A 16,005-nucleotide genomic window follows, 5' to 3' on the forward strand; every position below is an offset into this window, starting at 1 on the left:
AGCTAACCAGAGCTCTTATCTGGATATTTCTGCTCCGTACCTCTGTGGTTATAGTGAACTTAGACTGATGTCCAGAAGACATTTTAGGCAAATAGAAATCCTTTATCAATTGTTTCTTTTCTAACCCTGAAAAAAAAATCATTTTCTGTTAATTCCATAGAGATGGTGATTGGTTTTGGTCCTTTTGTGAAAAGGAAAAGGCATTTTTTTCCACACAGTCAGAAGTATGTGTTATTTCACACATTGCACGGTTACACCTTGAATCAAAATATATGCCACTGATAAAACTATTCCCATGTATAGGTCTCCTGATGCAGGAATTACCTTTAAGTTTTTTTTGTCCCTGTGGTGTTTCAAGAGGGAGTCCAGTGGCCTCTCAATTAAAACCGTGTTTCTCCCCCCTCTCCTTTTAGGGTGAGCTGCCACTACAAAGTCTCTCACGTTCCATCTCTTCATCTTCCTCTCTTAGTGGTAAGTAATACAAGACTGCCATGGATGAACATTCTCATTCATACGAACTGAAGAAACAACCAAACTCGATTTTGGTCACTGTATCTTTTTTTTAATGGCATTATGAAGCTGAAAGAAGTACAGAAAAGGGTCAGTCAGATGATCAAGGGGCTGGATTTCTCTTCTGTGAGGAAGATTCATAACAATTATAATGTTAACAATAGAAAAATGTGAATAAATGGAGATGTGAGAGACACATATTAATGGTGTGGAAAGAGAAATGTTTTACTCTCTCATCATGCTAAGATCCATTCAAGCCAAATGGCAGGAAATTCGTAAGAGCTAAAAGGAAGTGTGTCTTTTCACAGTGCAGTTAAATAACAGAAATCAGTATTATAAGATGTAGTGAGGTCAACTGGAGAGTGTTAAAGAGGATTAGAGAAATTCATGGAGGATAAGGCTATCAATGCTATTTGTCATGAGGTCTGACTATTATGTCCAGTTTTAAAAAGGCAAATACTTCTCTATACCAGTTGCTGAGAAGAACAAGCATAACTAAATGCCCTAGAGCAGGAGTCTCCAAACTACAGCACGCAGACCACATCCGTCCCACCTTGCCTTTTTATCCGGCCCAGTGTGCAGGAGTGTGTGCACGTGTACAGGAGTGTGCAGGTGGGTGGGCGGGCAGGTGGGCATCTTCCTTCGGCCCTTGAAAATGTGGAGCATATATGATGTGGTCCTCACACTGGGACATTTGGAGATACATGCTCTGGAACAATGGTTCCCAGCCTTGGTTAACCCAAGTGTTCTTGGACTGCAGCTCCCAGAAACCCCAGCCATCATAGCTGGTGGTGAAAGCTTCTGAGAACTGTAATCCAAGAACACCTTAGTAACCCAAGATTAGGAACCACTGCTCTAAAGTCTAGCACAGTGGTCCCCAACCTTGGTCCTCCAGATGTTCTTAGACTTCCACCCCCAGAAATCCTGGGCAGCAGAGGTGGTGGTGAAGGCTTCTGGGAGTTGTAGTCCACGAACATCTAGAGGCCGAACGTTGGGGACCACTGGTCTAGCATATTAGCAAAAATGCTAAGCTAAAATGTTGAGGGAGGGCTCCACTGATCTACCCTTAGGACTGAACATGTTAAGAGATAGTTAATCTGCAGGATTGTGCACAGATATATAACTCAAGACTGAATGTTCTGTTTGTTTCAGATTTTGGCTGCTCCAGCCCAGGACAGTCTGTGTTGTCTCCTGTCCAGCCTTCCTCTGTGGATGCTACCTTTGAGAATGAGTCTTCTAATCCTACAGTTTCCTCACCAAGCACCCAGAGTTTTGGGATGCCTCTGTTTCCAGTAGCAACCACAGGTAAATCTATTTACAACTCAGCTTTTTTGTAGAATACTGAGTAACCTAAATCTGAGGGGCCGCTAACAACACTGCTGAAATCTTAGGTACAATTGGATATCTCTGTAGTGATAAAGCTACCAAGAAAATGAGATGACATGGTACAAAACTGATGGTATAAGGGAAGGACCACATATATGGGTTGATCTGTTAAAATCATATATATATATACTGAGTATATATACTGAGTCTGAGGTTCAAATCAGAATATCTGTACCTTTCATAAAACACATTTTTAGCTTTAGAAATGTGAAGAAACCTGTAGACAGAATCTGCTGAAAGTCAGTTTACAAGTCAAACATGGTGAGGATAAAGTTGTTAGTGGTTTAGGCAGAATGAATTATATAGCTCCATGTCCTTCCCTATAGCTTTATTTGATGCAGAATACTGAATTGGGTGAGAAGGGACAGGGCAGGAATGATATAACAGATTGTGGGAAAGGTGTGTTTGTTGTTGTTTTTTAACATCCAACTCCTAAAATACTAGACTGACCAGGAATTCTGTTAGTAAATGCAGTCAACTTTTCCAAGGTTTGTAGCATGATGTTAAGGCAGTGCTTGCTGAGGAAAGGAAAAACCAGTGTGTCCAGGTCATCTGCTTTGCAGTAACAGAGACAGAGGGGTGTAGTTTACCTCTCCTTCCTGGGTTGCTCCCACTCACCAATTTGCACTTTTTTTTGCAGCTGTTCCAAGTATGCCTGGACAGCCCTGGCCAACTTACCACATGATGCCAATGACTCCTGCAACTCCTCCTTATCTTCTCACCATTCCTCAACCAATCCCCTCGCCAAGTCCCCTTCTCCCTCCTTTACCTATTACCTCGACTGCTGCACCACCCACTGCCGCAGCTGTGCACGCTCCATCTGTCCCTCTCTGGACCCCCTCCACTGCCCCTTTGTTCTCCCTTGCCAATGTCTTCTCGCTGGCTGTGATGAGTGTGGCTCATTCACTCCTTCCAGCAGTGTCTGGAGCGCCTGCCCAGACTGGGCCACTCTATACTTCTCCAGTCCCACAGTCACCAGCCACCTGCCCTCCTAGCCCAACTTCTTCATGTTTTGTCTATCCTGATGTAGCAGCCCCTACCACTAGCCCTGTCCAGTTAGCCAATGGGTCATTTGGGCCAATGGCATCTCCAGGCTCCCAGCAGCCACCAGTCACCTCAGTTGCTGGGAAGCGCAATAATAACATGGTAAGTTGGAGCATGGCTTGAATGAACATGTTCATAGGAATGCCTTTGTGGGTGCATGTAGGGAAAGGGGGAGAAGAAAACAGTATTACCTTCCCACTTTCCCAGCCTCAGTGTATTGAAATGTATACTATAAAGGGCAGAGTTTTAAATAGCAAGGAGGCCTATCTTGTTGCCAGCAAGGACTGAGTGTTGAATTTGGATTGGATTCACAGCACTCCTTAGTCAAGAATTGACTGGATGCTCTTAGAAAATGTGCCTCAGATCTCACATATGTACAAGTGGAACTGGACTAGACAGGGCTTCTTATGAGCATCTAAAGAACAAACAAATAAAAAGAATGAGGGGAGAAAAAAGGAAAGAATAAAACATGAGGAATTTGATCTTCCTTCCTTCTCTTTCTTTTTTTCTTTCTTTCAACTTTGCTTAGGGCAATGTCATTAAAATTGTTGCTTACTCTCCCCAGATCCCTGTACACACAATGGTTTTTAGACTTACTGATTTAGTTGTGAACATAAAGTTATCGCTGAACAGCATTTGGGTTCTAAGACAGAATAATGAAAATTCCACTCTGTTAGCTATCAGAAATTAGCAACCTCTTTGAGCAAGGAGACAAGATGGAGACACTGCTCGCCCAAGTGCCATCCATTCTGTTGGAAGAGGGGGAAAAGGAATGGAAGTTCAGGAGTGGCAGTTTCCTCAGACAGTTAGTGCAGTTTCCTTAAAGGGGGCCATGGAGAAAAGAGTTGTTGAAGGTCTGAGGAGGGATGAGAAAGCTAAGAAAGGGTGGGAAGAGAAGACGGGAAAAGACCAATCAGAGGAGAAGGAGGAAGAGGTTGGCAGGGGTGGTGGTGATGGAAAGGGAGGAGGAGGAGAGACAAGAGGCAGGTATAGTGGAGACAGGGGAGAGTGAGAGCCAGAGGGAAAAAGGGAACCTCCTATCCAGATGGGAATGGATCTGGTTAGAGGACTCCTGGACCCATAAGTGGGGAAAAATGATGGTGCCAAGAGAAGAAGTTGATCATAGGCAGACAGCAGTTATTCCTCAGAGACCATCTTATTGGGGAGAGACTGAAGCAAGAGAGTGGAGATGCAGATCAAGGGAAGAAAAGGTGAGGGTTGAGCAGGAGAGAGTGGAATGGCAAGCACAGGAGATAATGAAGAGGCAAGGAGAACGTTGGGAACCTGGAAATTGGTGGAATTGGAAGATCATGCAAGGTGTGAAGAGTACATGGGAGACACCACCATGCCTTTGTTGCCGTTATTGACGAGGATGACAGTGAAAGGCTGGCAGCTGAGGGATCAACCAGGACCGTTAGTTATGGGAACCTGTTTGTTAAAGAAGAGTAGAACCCCTTTTCTGCCCCTTTGGCAGAAAAGGAAACAGACCATGCCCAGTTTGATGCAAACAGTTTTATTGATGTTCCTGCAGTAAAGGTTAATATGTTACAACTTGAATCTGTGTCTGTGTCTGAAGAAGTAAAACTTAAGGAGTAAGAGAGGAGTCATGATATACCATCCAAACCCTCACAACCTCTCGCTGAGAGCTGCAACAGCCTTTATTTATTTATTTTAAAATGAGTGTTCCTTTGCATCCCTACCCCAACTCCATAGGATGCCTGGCAGCCTCACTAGAATTCCTGACTCCCACAGCTTCCTTGTATTAGGGCCAGCCACATGACTTTGGTGTTGGACAGGATTTCTGCACACGGTTTGTGCTAATCCCAGGGTCCAGTAAATTAGCCTTCCATTGCACAGGCATCTGCTGACTAAAGGAATGGGTGTCTCAGAGGGCCTTGGGTCCAGCTATGCTTGATGGAAGTGCCTTACATCAGACCTAATAGGCAATGAATGGGAGTCGAAACAATTTATAATATACCTTCCCTATGCTTTCCACAGGTGTCTCCCACCTCTCCCTGGTCTGGATCACAATTAATTGTGTCAGAGTCACCAATTTCCAGCTATCCTTCAACTCAGCTTTCACCCATCAATGAAGGTGAGGACTGTTTTGGAGGACTTGAGCCCAAGGGATAAGTCTATGTTGCTGTGGTTATAGGATGCGCAAATGCTACAGGGGCTTGAGGGTTAGGCAAAGTTATTTTTGGACTATGGCTCTCATGTTCCCCTAGGGTAGCAAGACCCAAACGTAACTTTTCCAGGCTCTAGAAAGCACCTGCATTCTGCTACCAGTTCTGGCTATATATGTTTCTTTACATAACCTGTTTCCCTGAAAATAAGACCTAACCTGAAAATAAGCCCTAATATGATTTTTCAGGATGCTCGTAATATAAGCCCTACCCCCAAAATAGTCCCCAGTTAAGTGAAACCCTGCCCTCCACCAGGGACTCATTGTGCAGCAACCAGGATTGACTCCATCTCATCCGTGTGGGCCAGCGGGATCCATACTTCCCCCACCACCTCAACAAGCAAGTATGTTCCCGAAATGAGACAGAAATTGTCTGGTCCTGCAGCAGAAGGGGTTTTGAGGCCAGTTCGTGTTGGGGCCCTTAACGCCAACATCACCGCCACCACTACCCCCCCTCCCTGGAGGGAGTCACAAGAAATTCAGGTGGGAATTCAGGGTTTGGAGAGTTATGACCATGTTCCAGAAGAAGATGACTGTATTTGAATAAATGTAGATTGTTGCACATAAACAAATAAAACATCTGAAAAATAAGCCCTAATGCGTTTTTGGAGCAAAAATTAATATAAGACCCGGTCTTATTTTCAGGAAAACAGGGATAGTAGTTAATTGTCAAACAATAGGATTATCTTTATAATCCTTGTTTTCACAAATTGGAACCGGACATCATGCATGTGGAATAGGCCAATAGGGGACTAGACTCTCCGGATGCAGTTTTATGAATTCTAGGTGCTTCATAGTAAAGCTGAGATACTGTAGATGGCTCTGGTTAGCATACATCTGAAAGGCCTACCAGAAAGTTGGGGTTTTGTTATCTAATTCCAAGAAAACTGCTGTTAAAAAACTAAGCATTAACTATTCTCTTTTTTTCTGACATATCTCCCCACCTCACCTGGGGGGGGGAAGCTTCCCCATGTTCATAATTAATATGTTATTTCTTTTTTCTTTGCTAGCAGAACCCAAGCCACAGATCCTGGGGCGCTTCCAGGTGACACCAATACAGGACGGGCCTCCAGAAACCCCCCAAACGGGCAATGGGCCCAGCAATCCAAGCACTTCAGACTCTGACAGTGATTCTCCGGGTGGAACCCCCATCCAGGAAGCAGAGGAAGGCACAACCCCTGTGGCAGAAGGAGAAGGAGAAGGGGAGACCTCCATACACAGCCCCTCTGTCTGGATGAACTACCTACACAGTCCTTCCTACCTGAGCACTGATGACTCAGACAGTGCAGATGATGACATCTGGGATGAGCTGAAGGCCTTACGCCAGAAGTGAGCATAGCTATATGTACTGGAGGGTAAAGGGCACTTCCTCTTAGGAGTACGAGTTTAGAAAAATTACTTTTTCATTTACAGCTCCTAGAATGTCTTGGCCATTTTGACAAGCAGTCTACAAAAGTAACCTTTTCTGGACTCCTCCCTGACTGACACCTGGTCTTCCTTTTCTAATTTCCAATTAGGCATCTTGCTGAAGTTGAAATGCTCCAGGCCCGGCAAAAGCAAGAGACGGAAGAACTCTATGCCCGCCTGGGCAAGGTGCCCCCTGCTGGAATTGTGTCCCCTGCAACCATGCTGTCCAGCCGCCAGCGCCGTCTCTCCAAGAGTGGTTTCAACCCCTTGCGGCGCAGCAGTCTGCAGCGCCTAGATTCTGCACAACCCCAAGGTGAGACTACTTCCCAACTTTGGCCCCAGCAACATAAAGCAAATTGAGGCAGTAGTAATTCGACTGTTGTTGACAAGTACTAGAGGGACTGAGAATGAAACTTTTCAGGCTTTATTTGCCTCACTGGTCTGGATTAGTTTACTGAAGTTGTTAATTGCAAATTTAGAAACGCTCGCTAGTTAACTGGGAGAACATCAAGCTTTTTGGAACCCCAGAATGCCACCTTGTTGAAGCAAATGAATACGGAGATTGGACAAAGAGATGCCCTTTCTTCATGGAAAAAGTGTTTGGCACTGCTAGTGTGATAGGTCAACCATCTTTTGGTTCTGCTTGGGTTAACAAGCAGGTCTGTTTTTAATGCATGACTGAAGAAAACTAGTTTTTCAGAATAATGAGGCTATAGCCCTGTCAGTTTGTTATCTCATAAGTTCTTCTAATTAAAAATCCTTAAAAGCGCCTCTGTTGCCTATCTGAACACATCTGATAACTACTATAAAGGATTTTCCCTCCTTCTTCCTATCTACATTATGACCACTTTTCTTTTTAAAAACATTACTATGTATTTGAAAGATAGTACGTATCTCAAAGTGCCTTGCCTTTCCATATTACATAAGTCATAGAATAAATGATACCATAGGGCAGCAATGGCGAACCCTTTCTGTGGGCACGTGAGCCATAAATCGCCAGGTCGCTACTCCTCCCCCCTGCAGCCAAACCTCCAGAGGTGGCTGCAGCCACGGTGCTGGTGCTTCAACAGGCGGCAGGCCAGGATCCGGAGCAGCTGGCGCTGCTGGTGGATCCGGAGTGGGGTCTTGAGGCACCTCCATGCCTCGGATTCCCCCTTCTGCCACCACTTCCGGTTCCGCCACCACCGCCGTGGCCCGCTGTGGTTTTTTTTTGTTTATTTATTTGTTTGTTTGTTTTCCACTTTGGGCACTCGGGCCCAAAAAGGTTCACTGCCACTGCCATCGGGCCTCTTGTGTCGGTTTTTGGTTTATATATGGGTTCTCTCACAGCAAGCATGTTATGAACAGCCTTGATTCATTGCTCTGCAGAGTTGTTTGAATCATTTAATCATTACTCCTTGAGAAGGCTGTTGTAAAAATGTGATGTCCTCCCTTTTGGAGCGGCGTCTTAAACTGGCTCCTAAGGTCTTCAGAGAAGGCCCTTCTCCTAGTCCCACTGCTCTCACAGGCATGTTTCACAGGGATGCAAAATAAGGCCTTCTCTGTGGCTGCTTCCGCCTTGTGCAATGCTGTCCTCGGGTGTTGATTAGCGCCTCCCTTTTGTACTTTAAATGGCAATGTTGTTTTAGAACTAAATTCAGCAAGATTGAATCCCTTCTGGATACTGTGCATATATTCTTTTTAAGTGTTTTTAAAACTTTAAAAAAATACTGTTTGTTTTTCACTAAGTAAAATCATATCATGATCTGTCATTTCCTTATACTGTATTGTGTTTTTGTTTAGTCATGTCTAACTCTTCATGACCCTATTGTATAATCAGAACTATATCATAATTTACTATAATCTTTGAAATCATGTAATCATTGCCCTTCAGGGATCATGAGGAGGAATTCTGTAAGCGGCGGTAGCAGCAGCACCCCCCAGGAGCAGCGACAAAGCAAGGGTGTGACATTCGCCAGTGAAGTTGGATGCATGGTAAGGCAATTAGTGGGGACAAGGAACAACTCTAGAACTACATTTAGAAGCTAACCTGCCCATATGCTTTGTAGCCTGATGTTTCTTCGGTGACATCATTTAAGCCCAAATGAGTGGGTGGAATATTTCTCTGCATTCTACTTCCAAACTTGGTCAGTCCACACTGACCAAGTTTGGATGATCAAAAGCAGGAACTCTTATCCCTGGAAACCATTCCTGGAGAATACAGATTCTGCCAGGATGATACATGCTTTAGTTATATTGCATCTGGATTATTGCAACCTGCCATGCATAGGGCTGCTTTGGAAAAAGCATTAAGAAACTACAGTTGTCCCAAAATGCAACTGCCTGGTTTCTGGTGGCACTTGACTGACACTCTTCTTAAAAGAGCTACGCTGGCTTCCATTCTGATTTGTTTCTAGATATGGTTCAGAAAAATCAGTGATGATCTTTAGAGACCTGAAGGTTTTTAAAGCTCAGAAGGATGTTTGATGGGCTACTTTCTTCCAATCAAACCTGCTTGCCTACCTCCTAAGATAATCTTTAGAGGCCTTATTGCATGTCTCAACTGCCCCTGAGATACACGGCCCAGATAGAGCCATGATTCTCTGACCCACTTGCATGCTGATACCAGTATTTTTCCTGCTCTCCAGACAACACAAGGCTTATGCTGGTGCCAAATCTGTGACAAAACTTTTGGTTTTCAATGTTTTTTTAAAGCCACCTCCTGTTGCACTTTGTGTATGAAAGGAGTTCAGACAGCAAGAGCTTTACCAATAGGAAACTTTTAAAGTTTAGCACTAATTTACTAATCCTTCTCTCCAAATACTGTAAATTCTTACAGGCAAATGTAGGCAGAGAGCAGGGAGTAAAGATGGTGGTGACAGCAGTCACATGTCTTCCAGTGAGTGAAATCCCCAAGGGCAGTGATGTGGAAAAGTAGAGAGCCTCCCTGCTTTGCTACTTCCAAATAATTTAGCTCTCCTGTTTCCCCATCTCTCGCTTTCTCCTCCTGTTCTGTAGCTGTGTACATGTGTGCACATCTCTTTGCTGCCAAGGGTTTCCATTAGACTACCTCAGGTTAGTGCTAATACACTAAAGCAATAATGCTGAGAAGGGGGAAACCTGTTTGGCCTCTTCCGAGTGGCTCCCTTAGGCATCAGTTCTCATCTCCTCCCAGTCCTTTTCCCCCTCTTGCTCTGTAGATACACGTTGCATGTCTTCTTTTATTTATTTCTTTTTAAAAGGACTCAAGATGGCTTTTTCCTCTGTGTAAACAGAAACCTGAGTAAGATCCAGGCTCAAGTGGCACTAAGTGGAATAAATGCTTCATCTGGACTAGCCCTTAGCTGGGACTAGGAAGAGACTCTTACCAGTGGCTGTCTGTAGGCACTGGAACTCCTTTCCCACGAAGCCTGATTTTCTCACAACCTTCTTAAAGTGGGTCTTGTTGAAGACCCCTTTTAAGAAGGTTTTCAATGGGAGATTCTGCTTGCAATTTGGCTTTTTCTTATGTAGTTTTATCAGTGTGTGTTGTCTTTCTGCTGTTAGTTTTGAGTTACAGTGGAATGTTTTGGATTGCTAAATATTTATTTGTTGTGAGCAGTCTGGAGGTGTTTAGAAGACTGGTGTGATATGTTTTCAAACATATAAACAAAATTACTGAACGTACCCTCAAGTCACATGCTAACCTACAAGTAGTTATTACGTATTACAGAACACCACCTGGGATACTCTGAGCATTTGCAAGGATTCCATGGACATCCCTTGCCAAGTAAATGTTTGGGCAGAAAGTCATCTCCTGCTGAACCTGGCTGCTGAGTCCAAACCACATCTACCAATAGATTTGGGGAGTGGTGAACACAGTACAGTTCTCCTCACTTGTAATATATTGTTACTCATCTAGAATTGCCATTAGCCACCACAGAACATTTTTATGCAACACAATAAAATGTAGAAATTTTTAGAACATGCTTTCATGGGAAAAAAAGAGGAAGGGAAAGGTGTACTAAAGGGCCAACAGGAAGTGAATCATTTTTAAAGATCTAAGAAAATGAAAGTGGAAAAAAAACCCTCCAGGCATTTGTTTTAAGGTACGGAGGGAAGAACAGCATCTAGAGTAAGAAATCATACATCAAGCAGCCTTCTATGGCAAAAATTGTATTAACCCAAAGTACTCTATTCCTTGACATAGAGTAGAAACTGAGCTCTGAATGAGATTTGAATGACAGATTCTTAAATACAGTTAAAGTATATTTTATTCAGAAATTTAGAAATTAGAGGTGTAGTCATCAATGTGTGCTTTCACTTCCCTGTTATGGAAGCTGAAACCTTGATGTCCATAATCCTAAGATTAAAATAATTATGTTAACAGTACATGCATATTTGCTCTGCAATTATTCAGGTACACACCTACCACTCTTATAAGGTTAAGATTTGCAAGTACAGTACTAAATTCTGACTGGAAATTCCATGCAATTAAAATGATATACTGTATGAACATAAAAATCTACTTCATACTATGTCAGACCATTGACCTAACTAGTGTAGAACTCGGAAAAGTTCCTTTTTTCAAACCCTGAATTACCCCAATTGGCAGTAACTCTCTAGTGGCTTGGTGTCAGATTGAAGTCTTTCCCAGTTCTGCTATTCAAGGACTTTTAACTAGAGATTTTGGAGACGAATGTTAGGACCTCCTGCTTGCAGAGCAAGTACTGTACTACAGTACTATACCTCTTTGCCCTGGCAATTGTGGAGTCTCATTTTCTTTCTTTTTTTTTCTCTGCAGTAGCCAGACTACCTGTGGAAACTTTTATGGACTACCTCAGCCCATCATGCACCGTTGAAGGATGGGAGCAGGGTCCTTTTTAAAGCATCTGCTTTATGCTCCAGCTGTAAGGCCACCTATTATCATCCCATATGGCAGTTTTCCTGCCAGAAGGAACAGAACAACCATCTGTGAGAAATCACACCGGCACTAAATGAACAAGGATCATAGCAGCCGATGTTACCGCCTACTTCTTTTTTCCTCACAGACTTTGGATCTGCTGAAAGAAGCCATGTTTTTGTGTGATTCTGCACATGCAGAGGCCTGTTTTTGCTGCTGCTTTGCTTCTCATAGGAGTCCTGTTGCTGTCCTAGAGGATCTGTTGTGCTATGGAATCAGATCTTTATGCTCGAATTCAGATTGATCCATATGCCTGTGCAGAAAGGGTCCGTGTTAAGGTCTAGCCTGAACAGGTGTTATTTGCCTCTCTGTGCCTTGCATGTCTTGATTCATAATGTCAGCCTTAGGCCAAAGTTATCAGAAATCTTGCAGTAGCTGCCTTAAGGGAGAAGCATTCATGATTTGCCTCAGTATTAGGGAGTCTGGGGCCTCTTTTCTTGCTTTTGCCTTCCAGCTGCTGCATCTGACAGTAATGGCACTATGCTAGGTTGCCTCTTGCACTTTTTTGTTACCTTGCCCTGACTGCGGTATGAACTGCTTGTGGTTCATCCCTTTACTTGCATGGGAATCCACATCTTGGAATTACGCCGCAATGCTTTCACCATTGTATATATTTTGTGTTTTATATTGAGGCAACTTTGGAAGGGAAACAGGTATTTCATCAAGGTACTTTTATTATTGTTTTTATTTATTAATGTAAAATTCCCACCAAACAAGAGTTGAAAGAAATAGGTAACTAGTTGTGGAACATAGTATTTCGTAACTCCTGCCAGGAAAAAAAATAGCTCAGATGAATTTAAAGGAAATAAATAAAGGTACTTTAAGCTGAGGATCTTCTACATAACCTTGTTCTTCATGCCATCCTCAGTTTATATTCTGAGCATTCCACTGAGAGAGACGGCAGACGGAGGGCTCCTAGCTATTCCAGCTCATGCTGCTGCTCAACAGATTCTTTGTGAAGTGTTGGTGCGGGGAGGTCAATGTGAAGAGATGACAGGAAAACAGGAGAGTTACAAATGGAAGATAGCTTTATATTAACTCCAGCATCAGTATGCCTTTGAACCACAGTTGCTGAGGAACACAATTAAGAAAGCACTGTTGTATCTGTGACCGCTTTGCAAGCTTCCTGTGACATTCAGTTGGCCACTGTGAAAACAATCCTGGACTGGCGAGGTGTTTAGTCAGATCCAGTATGGCTCTCTGTATGTTCTTATGACTATTGGTCTACCTCAAAAACCTACATATAGAACATATCCTGGTAACCAGACCTAAGAGATTTCAGCATGACACTGAAACGTCCAAAGATGTCCTCCTAAGGAAATATATTAAGGGGGTGGGGAGAGAGATATTTCTTTTCTCTCATTCTTGATCATAGATAGCAATTTTCTGTAACTGTCAATATCCTCAAGTTACTCTTTGTACAGTGCAATATTATATTACAATGCCTTAACTTTACATTTTCATACTTTTGGTGTATGAGAGAATCTGTAGTTGCCTCTTTTTCCAAACAAAGAGTTTTTAAAAACTTCTACATGTATTTTCTCTTTAAAAAATAATAATAATGGCAGTAAATTAACCTCTTTGTCCAAAGGGCAACAGGGAGGAGGGAGGGGAAAACTGAACTTCTGTGCTATGCTATATGAATGTTACAGATGATTCAGCAACCAATAAACCAAAGTGGTAGGAGAAAAAATGAACTGAGTGGAGGGCAACTGTCAGGATGTTAGTAATGGTGTAACAAAGGACCAGCACTTCTTAAATGTAATCCAAAAGAAACTAATCATTTTTTGTGTCAACAAGCTCAGCCATTTCAGATGGCTTGTAGTAACAAGGCAACACTACTCTGACTTTCCCTACTCTACTTTTGAAATGCCTGTCACATCCTTTGCAGAAACTGGGGAAGGTGCTGTTTTATGCTGCTAAAAGCTGAACTGCAGACAGCTACATATTAGCTTTAACTGAATGGAAAATTCCTGTCTCTCCCTTAAGCCTCATAGAAAAGGATGCATTTGACAATTGCCTGGTCTGGCTGCTGGCCAGCTACTGCTTTAATGATTTACTTGCCCCAAATAGTGCTTATAAGAGGCAATAACAGCAACACAGCTGTAAAAACACCACACACAAAAGATGATGTCCTGGAACTGAACTGGCCAAAGTTTATAAGAGTTCTTCCCTTTGTTGATAGAACAAGTTCAGTTGATTATTCTGGTGAAGTCTCAGGATTCCTGCTGGAGAAAACAGAAATATTTCCCCATGTCCTTCTCTTTAAAAAAAGTTAAAAGTTTCAAAGAAACAGGTTTGTCAGTGGGTGAAGTTCATTTTTCTGTTTTGCTGGAGTCCCCACTCCATCCTACTGAACATTTTTCTTGAAGATGGGCTTCTTTCTAAAACTGTTTAATCTACATTAAACACTGTAGATATATGTGCCAGTACATTCCTGAGCACCTAAACACTAATGGAAAGTGATGTGAATTGGCACTCTATTATCTTGTCAAATCCTATGTTTGACAAGTCATACAGTGGTGCCTCGCTTAACGATTACCTCGTTAAACGACGAAACCGCTTGATGGTTTTTGCGATCACAAAACAATGTTCTAATAGGAAAAAATTGCTTCACGATCAGTTCCCTGCTTTGGGAACTGATTTTTCGCTAGATGACGATTTTAAAACAGCTGATCGGTGGCTCTAAAATGGCTGCCCACTGTGCAAAATGGCTCTCCACTGTGCTTTAGGATGGATTCCTCACTATACAGGCACTGGAAAATGGCCTCCCTATGGAGGATCTTTGCTTTATGATGAGGTATTTAGCCCATTGGAATGCATTGAACCGGTTTTCAATGCATTTCAATGGGCTTTTTCGTTTTGCTTGACAAGGATTTCGCTTAACAGCGATTTGAATGGAATGAATTATCCTCGTCAAGCGAGGCACCACTGTATTTTTAAAAGAGCCTTAAATTTAATCACTTCAATCATATTTGCATTAATTTTTCTAGCTTCCAAAAAGTTTATAAACTACAGCAATTTATAGGTGTCTATCTCCTGCAGTGCTCAAAGTTAGGGCACTTACCTCCCCATGTCCATTCCTTTCCGCCAACCATTCTAGTCAGTAAAAACATCCATCCTGCAGAGCATTCTTCCAAATTAGAGCTAAATGGGGAAATTTGCTTTGGCAGAAGATTTTCAGATTTGTAATCAGACTGTGTCTGATCACACTGGAAAGGGTCACTTCACTGGGGGGCAATCTCCCTTAAAGAGACCCTTCCAACCCTACAAGAATCACTCCAGCCCAGCCCACTAAAACAGAGTAGCTCTGCCGCTGGACCAAAAAGATCTGGGATTTGGCTGATTTGTGATCTCTGCTGTTATGTGTGACTGTTAGAAAATGCCACACACTGGACCATGGCACAAGTGGTCTGGTTTGATTACCCCCTTATTTGCCTTTTAGTTCATATTTGCATTCTACCTAGTACTGTAGTATTAAAGCCACAGCCTCCTGCCTCATTTACATTGCATATTGTTGAAATGGAGGTTGAAAGTAAAAGTCTAGAGTGGTAAATCTCTCCAAAATGCTTCAGAGTTGCTCAAACCATAGCATTAAAAGTTTCAACTCAATGAATACTACAGGAAATTTACAACTGAGTTCAAGAAGTTACCAGAATGATTAGCAAACTCTTTTTTTAAAAGGCATCCTTTGGAAAATGAAAGAATTGCCCAAATTAGTAAAACGCGAAAGGGACTACAAAAGGGAACCAGCAAGTGCAACATTAAGAACAACAGTAAAATGCAGAAGGAGGAAACCATCTAGGAAGGCATTTGGATTTCTGGACAACACAGGAGTACTAAAAGAAACCAAATTGATTCCTTGCACCTTTCTATAGGACACTGAAATAACAAATGAAATTCAATTCAGGAAAATGTAAAGTAATTAATAATCAGACAAGAAAAATAGATAATACTTATGTTAATGGCTCCTGAGCTGGCAGATACTGAACTAAGAAAAGGCTGTGGTCAGTATCTTAATAAAGTATTGACCCAGTGTGCAGTTGCTTCTGTTTAAAAAAAATCATTCTATGTACAGTACATTACAAGAAATCAGAAACAAACTATCATATTGCCCTTATCCAAATCTATGGCTTGGCCATGCTTAGAATTACTGTATCTAGTTCAGGTCACCAGATTTCATAAAGGATACTTAGGGCTAGAATAGGTGCAAATAAAGGGCAACCAAAATGATCAAGGTCCTCAAGCAATCCTTTTGACAGAAGGGCTTTTTATCGTGGGAAAAAATGAGGGCAGAATGGTGAGATATTCTGGACAGACAAAACATAGCTCTTCACTATGCAATTCACTATCAAAAGACGTCACCAATATGAGTGGCTTCCAAAGGTCGTTACACAAATTCACAGAAGACACGTCTACCAGTGGCTATTAGTCACAATGGCTATATACAGTTCTCCAGTGAGTCGAGGTGGTATTCCTCTCCAGGGCAGATGCTTGGAAATTTAAGCTGTAGGGGCCTAATACAGTAATGTCTTGCTTGTAGGTCTACCAG

General features: G+C 42.5%; 1 protein-coding gene across 4 annotated transcripts in view; it reads left to right on the top strand.

Annotated features, from left to right (window-relative positions):
• WNK4 (WNK lysine deficient protein kinase 4) overlaps positions 1 to 16,005 on the top strand; it is a 57,304-nt gene that overhangs the window by 39,567 nt on the left and 1,732 nt on the right. The window contains exons 13-20 of one of the 4 annotated variants that reach the window (XM_073004072.2): positions 414 to 471; positions 1,663 to 1,815; positions 2,537 to 3,042; positions 4,939 to 5,035; positions 6,136 to 6,454; positions 6,643 to 6,845; positions 8,406 to 8,506; positions 11,295 to 12,984. In XM_073004072.2, the coding sequence (XP_072860173.2) occupies positions 414 to 471; positions 1,663 to 1,815; positions 2,537 to 3,042; positions 4,939 to 5,035; positions 6,136 to 6,454; positions 6,643 to 6,845; positions 8,406 to 8,506; positions 11,295 to 11,297 (1,440 nt within the window). In that variant the 3' untranslated portion in view covers positions 11,298 to 12,984. Of the gene's footprint in view, positions 1 to 413; positions 472 to 1,662; positions 1,816 to 2,536; positions 3,043 to 4,938; positions 5,036 to 6,135; positions 6,455 to 6,642; positions 6,846 to 8,405; positions 8,507 to 11,294; positions 12,985 to 16,005 lie in introns of those variants that run through there. The other 3 variants (XM_073004073.2, XM_078377752.1, XM_078377753.1) reach the window with 3 other exon arrangements.

This window comes from Pogona vitticeps, chromosome 6 (genome assembly GCF_051106095.1).
Source record: "Pogona vitticeps strain Pit_001003342236 chromosome 6, PviZW2.1, whole genome shotgun sequence".
Taxonomy (NCBI): domain Eukaryota; kingdom Metazoa; phylum Chordata; class Lepidosauria; order Squamata; family Agamidae; genus Pogona; species Pogona vitticeps.